Source organism: Zingiber officinale, chromosome 9B (genome assembly GCF_018446385.1).
Source record: "Zingiber officinale cultivar Zhangliang chromosome 9B, Zo_v1.1, whole genome shotgun sequence".
Taxonomy (NCBI): Eukaryota; Viridiplantae; Streptophyta; class Magnoliopsida; order Zingiberales; family Zingiberaceae; genus Zingiber; species Zingiber officinale.
The window spans coordinates 10,269,449-10,279,875 of record NC_056003.1 but is presented as its reverse complement, the minus strand read 5'-3'; the positions used below and the strand labels follow the sequence as shown (position 1 = coordinate 10,279,875).

General features: G+C 39.4%; 1 protein-coding gene across 1 annotated transcript; it reads right to left on the bottom strand.

The window, feature by feature from the left end:
* Positions 1-206: 206 nt before the first annotated feature.
* On the bottom strand, positions 207-989 carry LOC122022801. The gene has a single exon (XM_042580917.1). The coding sequence runs from the start codon at positions 987-989 to the stop codon at positions 207-209; it is 783 nt and encodes a 260-aa protein (XP_042436851.1).
* Positions 990-10,427: the final 9,438 nt, after the last annotated feature.

Genomic DNA, 10,427 nt, shown 5'->3' with positions numbered 1-10,427 from the left:
ACACAAAATCTGTGCTCAGCATTCGGAAACAAACTGCCCAAAGCAGGAATCAATCCTTTCTGTTTGTCTGACATAAATGTCCATGCACAGTCATTTCCTAACTTTATGTCAACAGCTAACAACCGCAAAAACCACATCCAAGTATCTTTTGTTTCTCCCTCAACTAAGGCATAACATATTGGAAATATATTATTATTTGGATCTAATCAAACAGCTGACAATAACTGTCCACCTGTTTTTGATTTAAGAAAACAACCATCAACACCAATGACAGGCCTACATGTATCCTGGAAACCTAACTTGCATGCAGAAAAGCAAATATACATTCTTTGAAACCTCGGTCTAACTTCATCCTCAGTTAACTTCAAAATGACGGTGGCATCTCTATCAGTCCGTATCAACTCAGCACAATAATTTCTAATTTTACCAAACTGCTCCTCAACACTTCCCTCGACCAAACTCAATGTCTTTCTCTTCGCTAGGTAAGCCACTTTCCTAGAAATCTCTGCATTCATCGATTCACGAATCTCATTCTTGAACTCAAGGCTTCCTATCTTGGGATTTGTCATGAAGTTTTTGACAAATGTTTTCCCTAACCAACTTGAGGTAATGCATTCATTTTCAATCGTCCAAACGCAATTGTTGTGTTTCTCTTCGAAAGTTTTAACTTGCCAACACGTGTCGTTGGTCATCATCGAAACATGAATTAACCATCCACAATCATTGTTTCTACATTTTTCTCTAAGTCTCTTGCCATCATTCTTTACGAACATAACTGACATTCCTTTTCTGATGCAATAACTCTCAATTACAAATTTTGCCTCTTTCTTCGAATTAAAAATCAACCCAAGCTTCAATTGAGGGTTTTCGGAATCAGTATTTTTATCATAAATAGGGAAATCTCGTATTTCATCCTCATCATCAGAAGTTAATGGATTTCCAAAACCATCATCATTCACACAATCAACATCCCCTTCATGTTGTTGCATCATATGAAGCTGTTGGAACCCCAAGGTTGTTTTGGTGTGATCAACAAGTTAAGGTAGGTCCTGTTTGTTTTAACCTTGTGTCTAAGTGTGCAGGAGCTTAGGAACACAGGTAGTCGAGCGGAAGACGCAGCTAGCGAGAAGGACGGCAGTCCGAGGGACGAGGTGCTGCGGAAGAGTACACCGGCGGACGAGAAGGAAGCGTGCGGTGGTTCCGAGGGACGAAAGCTGGAGCGGAAGATTGCTCGGGGAGCAAGAGACGCAGCTAGCGAGAAGGACGGCACGCGGTGTGTCTGAGGGACGAAGACTGCGGATGAGTACGCCGGCGGACGAGAAGGAAACACGCAGCGATTCTGAGGGACGAGAAGCCGGAGGGAAGCTCGCTCGAGAAGACCGGAAGTTGGGTTCGGGTGAGCCCTTTTCCGGATGGCAGAGATCACCCAAGCGAGCGGATCCGGAGGAGAAGAACCGGACTGAGGAGGGACTGAACCAGAGAAGAGGTCCCGGACAAAAAAAGTCAACGATGTTGACTTTGGGCTCCGGGGCCCCCGGAACAGTCCGGGGCGCCCGGAACCCTTCCGGGCGCCCGGACCCTGATTTTGACCAGGATCACAATTTACGCGATCTGAACGTTGGGGGATAAAGTTTTATCCCCCCAGGGCGCCCGGAACCCTTCCAGGCGCCCCGACCAAGGCTATAAATATAGCCTTGGTCCAGAAGCTTTTCATCAACTCAGTAATTAGCATTCCAAACACTTGTGCGTTCACTATTCTAGTTTAGCTTCTGTTTTTGTGCTTTCATCGGTGTAAGAGGCTTCTCCGCCCGAAGGAGTTTTTAGTGCGATCACTTTCCTTGGATTAACAACCTCCCCGGTTATAACCAAGTCAAACACGGTGCCTCGTTTCTTTCTTGTATTTCTGCTTAGCTAATTTTATACAAGTGTTAGTTTAAAAGTTCGAGAAGGGTTGCTTTTATTTTTTTTGTACAGGGCTATTCAACCCCCCCTTCTAGCCGGCCCAACGGTCCTACAAGTGGTATCAGAGCCGAGGCGCTTCAGGAGGACTAACCGCCGAACGAAGCAACGCAATGGCCGGACCAAGCATCCACCCACCAAAATATGAAGGGGATTTCGCTACCTGGAAAAAACTGATGCAGGTATTTCTTACAACAGATATTGAAGTATTTTTAACAATGAAATTTGGCTTTGAAGCACCAGAGGACAAGGAAATAGATAAATAGACAAAAAAGGAGCAGGCCGACTTCATGGCAAACGACAAAGTAGAGTACCATCTGCTAAGCGTTCTTCCGCCTCAAGAAGTCAACAGGATCGGTAAATACAACTCCACAAAGGAACTTTGGGAGAAGTTCCTCGAGCTGCATGAAGGTATGTCCGAAGCCAAGCTCGCTAGACGAGATCTGCTTCGCAATCAGCTCACCAGCCTGCGACTTGGGGAAGACGAGACAGTCGCACATCTGCACTCCAGAATAAAAGAAATCATCACCGGACTCATGAATCTCGGAGAAAAGGTAAGTAACCGAGATTCGCTCAGGTACGCGTTAAATTCATTTCCAAGAAATTCAAAATGGGCATCACTAGTAGATGCTTTTTACATTTCTAAGTACTTAGAAAAAATTTCATTAGAAGAATTTTTTTCAACATTTGAAGTCCATGAGTCAAGATGTGCAGAATGAAGGAGCCCAAGAACAACGTCGCCCTCAAAGCTTCGAGAGACGAACCTGAGTCGGAATCCTCTCTCGACGACGAGGAAATGGTAATGATGGTAAGAAGATTCAAGAAACTTTGTAAATCTAGATCTACTAACCATCTGCAGGGGAAAAAGAAAAGGACAATCCGCTGCTACCACTGCGACGAAGAAGGGCATGTCAAGGACAACTGCCCCAAGCTGAAGAACAAAGACAAGGATAAGGGTAAGAAGCCTATCCAGAAACGAAAGGCCCTGAAGGCGACGTGGGACGATACTTCGTCCGAATCGGAAGTCGAAGCATTCTCCGGACTCGCACTAATGGCGAGTCATCAAGACGACGACTGCGATTCAAGCTCTTCCGAAATGAGCATCGAGAGCATCGATGAAGGGGGAGACACGTCAGAAGAAAGCAGCAGCTCAGGGGGAGAAACGGACAACGAGATCGACAAGGTAAGTCAGGTACGATCTCTTCCTCCCGATAAAATGTTTAAGTTTGTTAAACTTTTAACAAAAGACTGCTGTAAATTAGAAAGTGAAAATAAAAATTTAAAAGTAATTCTAGCTAAGTCTTGTCCCTTAGAAGAATTAGATAAATTAAAATTAAAAAATGAGAAATTGGAATTAGAAAATCAAAATTTGAAAATTCAAATAGATAACTTAAACAATTATGCATGTTCATCTAAAACCAATGTTAGAAGATTTAATAATTTAAATTGGTACTTTAAATATCACCCGGGACAAATTAGGAACATTTCAAGAAAATATGTCCCTAAAAACTTTTTAGTTAATCCAGTAGGTTGGAACCTATATTGGGTTCCTAAATCATGCTTAAATTAATTTTAAAAGTAAAATTAGCGCTTTAAGTGAGAAAATTAAACAAAGAATTTCTTTATGAGGCTTTGTCTAAGGAAGTGGTTGTTGCTCCAATAACCAAGAAGGCCACGACCTGGAAGCCAAAATATTGAAATAAATGTTTAATTAACTTACTAATGAAGCATTAATACAAGAATTAATTAGTGCTTGAAAAAGGTTATTCAAAACATTTTATTTCAAATTAGAAATTTACCTACTTAGAATTTTTTTTCCTAAGTCATTTAAAAAAAATACTTAAAAATGTAAGTTAGGATTTTTTTTGGATTTTATTTATATACTTAGAAATATTCACAAAAATTATTTTTTCCTAAGTTAAGAACTTTTGTCTTGAAACTAGAAATCTCAGCTTTAATTACTTAGAAAATTTTTCTAAATTTCTTAAAAACTTAGATTTTTTTAGAAATACTTTTTCTAAGTCTTTAACTCTTAGATTATTTTTCTTGGAACCCCATTTTTTTGTGATCAAAGGGGGAGAAGGGAAAGTATAAGTCTAGGGGGAGGTAGATAGATTTAATTTTTTCTATCTTTTTGCACTTAAATTGCAATTTAAGTTAATTTACTTAATTCAATTTTATGTCTATTTTAACCCTAGCTTAACTTGGGTTGATCACTCCAAAAAGGGGGAGATTGTTGGAACCCCAAGGTTGTTTTGGTGTGATCAACAAGTTAAGGTAGGTCCTGTTTATTTTAACCTTGTGTCTAAGTGTGCAGGAGCTTAGGAACACAGGTAAGAAGGACGGCAATCCGAGGGACGAGGTGCTGCGGAAGAGTACACCGGCGGATGAGAAGGAAGCGTGCGGTGGTTCCGAGGGACGAAAGCTGGAGCGGAAGATTGCTCGGGGAGAAAGAGACGCAACTAGCGAGAAGGGCGACACGCGGTGCGTCAGAGGGACGAAGACTGCGGATGAGTACGCCGGCGGACGAGAAGGAAACACGCAGCGATTCCGAGGGACGAGAAGCCGGAGGGAAGCTCGCTCGAGAAAATCGGAAGTTGGGTTCGGGTGAGCCCTTTTCCGGATGGCAGAGATCACCCAAGCGAGCGGATCCGGAGGAGAAGAACCGGACCGAGGAGGGACTGAACCAGAGAAGAGGTCCCGGACAAAAAAAGTCAACGTTGTTGACTTTGGGCTCCGGGGCGCCCGGAAGGCAAAAAAAGTCAACGTTGTTGACTTTGGGCTCCGGGGCGCCCGGAACCCTTCCGGGCGCCCGGACCCTGATTTTGACCAGGATCGCGATTTACACAATCTGAACGTTGGGGGATAAAGTTTTATCCCCCCAGGGCGCTCGGAACCCTTCCAGGGGCCCCGACCAAGGCTATAAATATAGCCTTGGTCCAGAAGCTTTTCATCAACTCAGTAATTAGCATTCCAAACACTTGTGCGCTCACTATTCTAGTTTAGCTTCTGTTTTTGTGCTTTCATCGGTGTAAGAGGCTTCTCCGCCCGAAGGAGTTTTTAGTGCGATCACTTTCCTTGGATTAACAACCTCCCCGGTTGTAACCAAGTCAAACACGGTGCCTCGTTTCTTTCTTGTATTTCTGCTTAGCTAATTTTATACAAGTGTTAGTTTAAGAGTTCGAGAATGGTTGCTTTTATTTTTTTTTTACAGGGCTATTCAACCCCCCCTTCTAGCCGGCCCAACGGTCCTACAGAAGCAACTCATCAGAAATGTGTCCATCACCAGTCATGTCTTTCTCTTTACTGACTCCTGCATCATAATCCACAAAAGTTTCAAACAACCTATCATTTTCATCAAAATCATAATCACTTTCTTCAAATTCATCAACAGCTTTGTTGATATTATCTATCTCAGATTCCCTGACATCTTTCTCCATCCCAATCGTATGCTCCCCAACCCCGTCTGACCATCATTCTGCTCAATGTATATTTCAACCTCATAATTACTAGGAATATGGGGGATAATATCCAAAACATCTGTGTCAGTTTCCAAATATTTTCCATCTTTTAATGTTTCTCCAAATTTATACCAAAATTTGATAGATTGCTTGTCTATATAGCCTATATCCTCCGCATAGCCCCACAATTCAATCATCCCTAAAATATCCCTATCAACATAGTCAAAATAATCGATTTGTCCACCGATATATTTTTTGTCATGAAGACTAGATTTCATCTCCCCATTATAATAAAACTTAATTGTAAGGAAATCTAGTTCACCACAAAGTCCTAGAAAAATATGCACAATTAATAATTAATAGCTCAATGAATTAAGGAAAATTATGACATAGTAAATTAGCAAAACATTAAGTACTTCATTTGTGTATATCTTACCATAATTTGGAGTGTGATCCAAGCAAGTTTTACTACGTTGAGACATTAAATAAGGGGAGAGCGAGTGTGATATCAACAAATCTACTTCACGAAGAATAAAAATACTCTACAATGTATGGAAGCTTAGCTTGAGTTCTTCACTAGCTTTTTGTCACTCTGTTTTGAAAAGAAAATAATGGAATTACATTACCCTTCATATCTTTGAGCATGACTAGAATCATTTACAAATTCAATTTCATTCAAATACAAATTGAGTGATGAAGTTTATATTTTACTTTACATAATCTCAACAAACGAAGTTTGGAAATGCTATTGTCGGAAACCATTTGTTTTCTATGTTACAGAATTGGAGGAGCATGCCTGTCGTGAAGAGCAAACACACAACAAAAGTTGCCCTCACTTGTCAGAGTTGCTCCAAAATCTCCAGTAAGTATGTACCAAAGGAGGGGTTTTTGATCTAGTTGTACTTGCGTAGTTGTATCTGTATGAATGATAAGCTAAAATCAAAATAACAAAGAGAGGTGGGAGGGGAGGGGAGGGGAGGGGAGACCTAGAGGAGGGTGAAATGGAAGCAGCGAGGAGAAAGAATGACAAAAGCTTGACAAAATACGCTACCTGTCCTTGCATCGATGAACAACGCGTGAGTCGATTTCTAGGGCAACTCCAGAATTAGGGAAAACAACGCAAGATGTAAAAGTAACTGGTCACTTTCACCGGTTAAACAAGTCACCACGTCTACTTTAACAGAGATTTGGACGGAAGGATTGATTTGGGAAGACGTTCGAAAATTGGAGTACTAAACTTGGTCAATTGAAAAAATAGGGACGAAATCGGGACTACGTCAAATAATGAGGGACTAAATTAGGAATTAACCCATTAAATTTTGATAAAAACTCACAAATAAACTTAAACTTATTAGAAACAATCCAAACTTCTCCTGAGTATAATCATATTCATCAACTTTGGTTCCACATCCTAATTAGTCTCCTCTATTTATAAAATAAAGTCAACCTGGTGTATTTTTAAAACAAAATTATTGTTGAACTTAGGCTGATTATAGTTACTCAACAATAACATTTACGTGACGAAAGACATATAGATACGGTCCACGATAGTTGTCGAGGCGCGCTTATATTGAATCTAGGAGTCTTGATTATTTTTTGAAAAAAAATTTAAAAATCAATATTTCTTCAAATATAAACCCCAAATATATTATTATATCCTACCTATTTTTTTATTTTTTTTTCTTTTAATTTGAACACTGTAATTCAATTGGGAAATCTGAACCTTAGAGTTAAAATTTTAGGTAAAATATTAAAAAAATTTAGTTTAAACACTATAATATAATTGGGAAGCTTGAATTCTAGGAGTAAAGAGTTAAAAAAACTATTTAACCCAGGCGCTTGGATCGAACCCAAGGCGTCATAGTCGTGTACCAAATAAGTGTTCATGATATCAGTTATATATACACACACACCGAGTTTGCTATGTTGCGGACCCCGGGGCACTTGGATTAAATTCAGAATATGAGTGTCTAGAGTTGAATCCAGACATCCAAATTGAATCCAAGCGCCTAGAGTTAAAGCCAGGCACCCTGGATTCAATCATTTTTTTTTTATTTTTAAGATATATTATATATATTTAGGATTTAAAATTTTAGAATTTAGGAATTGAGTTATAATGAGTTTAAGTCAATAAGATTTTCTCTCTAAAGTTCAGGTTTCCCTTTTGAATTATAGTATTTAAAATTAAAAATTTTAGATACTTACAGAGTATATTATATATATTTAGGGTTAGAGATTTTAGAATTTAGAAGTTAGGTTATAATGAGTTTGAGTTAATAAGATTTTCCCTCTAAGGTTCAGGTTTCCTTCTTGAGTTATGGTATTCAAAATTAAAAATTTTAGATGTTCACAGGGTATAATACTTTTTTAAGAAAATGTTGATTTTTTTTTAAAAAAAAATGAATTTAAGCACTTAGACATTATATATATATATATATATATATATATATATATAAAGTCATGGAGACATTTGCTCAACCCTTTGTATTGGGGAGGTCAGGCATACAACGAGTTATTTTGTACTCATTGGGTGATATTGTCTGAAATCAGGGAAGACGATGCTGGATAGGTGGCTTCAATATTGACCACGAGAAGACTTTGAGCTAGAAGCAGAGGGCGTCGAGCGATCCTGCGCGTTAGGAAAGAACTTAGAGGTAAGAAAACATTAGCAACCGGGCCAGGAAATGGTCCCAGCGTAAGCATTGCGACACCCAAGTTAGATAGGTGATTGAGAGGAAAAGGATATAGTGAACAGTAGAAATAAACAGTGGGCTCTGAGTGCCTAATGTTGCGTACATGTGCCTTTAGGAGGAGACCCCTTATATAGTATTACTTTTCCTCTGTGCATGAATATTGATGTATTTTAAAAAAAATAACCGACCATTCCGACACCTTTCCGAAAATTGACCCACCACTAATATGCTTTGCAGGGTGGAAGTTTCCATCGTAAAGACTGCACAGGAAATATTTGTAGGTCCCTTGCGGCTGACAATAGGAGGGTAAATTGTCATGCACGTTAAAATAAAAGTATACCTTTCTCAAACTATCGAGCTTTAAACAATTACACACTTAAAGAAATAATAGAATTAATAAGAGTACAAAACAAATAATTTTACTTGGTTTGCAATTAGAGGATTGCTACTTCAAGGAAGTAAGCTCACTATAAAGATCTCCTTTTCGAACAAACTATCGGAGGCAGAGAACCCTCGTACATAAAAATGAAGCTTGGAAATGAAAAATAGAGTAGATTTCGAAGTATAGAAGTGTGTTGTTTGAAATGAAGAAGATTAGGGTTCTATTTATAGCCAACTGGTCGAATCTGACTGTTTGTTGATGTGGCACCATTCGGGCACCCAGACCTCTCCAGGCACCGCAACATGGTAAAACTCTATCTCCATGCAACGACCAAGAGATAACGTTTTATCCATCGTCAGGTGCTCGGACTCGCTCCGAGCGCTTGGATTGTTGATGAGGACCAAAAGCTGATCCGCAACGTCGATGCGCCCTTGGGGCACCTTGATAGTCCGGGCGTCCAGATCAGTCAGCTTTATACTGACTGGTCCGACACCTTCTCTAATCGCTTGGGTGATTTCGACCATTCAGAATTGGGCTCACTCAAACCCATCTTCTGACCTTCTCCTCAAGCAGTCTTTGTCTCCGGTTTCTCATCCTTCAGAAATGTCGCACGCTTCCTTCTCGTTTGCCAGGATACTCTTCTGCAGCACCTCGTCCCTCTGACGTAATGAGCCTATCGACTCTCTCCCGTGCCATCTTTCTCACTAGTTATGTTTTTCACTTGACTTTTTGTGCTCCTAAGTTCCTACACACTTAGACACAAGGATCAAATTGTTGGTTGCTACTCGGAAAGCCAAGAGGTTCCACTGTACAAAAATTTTGTACAAAGGTCTGAACCTTTTCCTAGCTACCATGTGTTCTTTTAAATTAAATTTTGGATCGCCTGCGGAACTTAACACGTTTGATCCAAAACTTAATCTATTTGTTCTTTTAGGTTTTGACTTGGATCTCCAGCGGAACTTAACACGTTCGACCCAAATCACCTTAAGTTATTAATTTCATTAAATATTAATTTCCATAATTGGTTCCCAGTACTGACGTGGCGAGGCACATGACCTTCTTGGATATGGGAGCAACCACCACCGACTAGACAAAACCTTTTATAGAAATCTAATATTTAATTTCCTAAAATAACTTTAGGTTAACCGAAAAGAACAATCAAATCACAAGGAAAAATAAAACAAAAGAACACAACTTCGAAAAACATATTCGAAATACTAGAATCGTAAGCCTCTTGTATTTGGTATTATTTCCAAAAATAACTAGCATGATGCGGAAAGAAAAAATACTAGTTATACCTTTTAGAAAGACCTCTTGATCTTCTACCGTATTCCTCTTCTAACCTCGGACGTTGTGTGGGCAACGATCTTCCGAGATGAGAATCCACCAAAGCACCTTCTTCTCCTTTCTTCAAGTTTCGGCCAAGCACAAAGCTTCCAAAAGATGAAGATCTTTTTCCACCAACCAAGCTCCAAGGGATACAAGCTTTCTCTCCTTCTTCTTCTTCTTCTCCAAGTAGTATCCGGCCACCACAAAAGCTCCAAGCCAATAGAGAAGGTTCGGCCACCACCAAGAGGAAGAGAGGAAGAGAGGTTGGCCGGCCACAACACCAAGGAAAAGAGAAAGAAAAATAGAATAGAGTCGTTAGCTTTGAAGCCTCCTCTACCCCCTCTTTTATAATCCTTGATCCTGGCGAATAAGGAAAATTTAATAAAAATTTCCTTAATTCTTTTTCCATTGAAAAGGAAAAATTATTTAATTAAAAACAATTTTCTTTCTCAATTCTATTTGGTCGGCCACACCAAAGCTACAAACAAGGAGAGTTTTAATTAATTAAAACTTCCTAATTTGTCTCCAGAAATTTATAAAATTTCTCCAATAATTTAATCCCTTCATGATTGGTTTAAAAAGGAAATTTAATAAATTAAAATC

Coding starts and splice junctions, on each gene's coding strand:
- LOC122022801 (XM_042580917.1), bottom strand. CDS start 989: ATGCAACAACATGAAGGGGATGTTGATTGTGTGAATGATGATGGTTTT.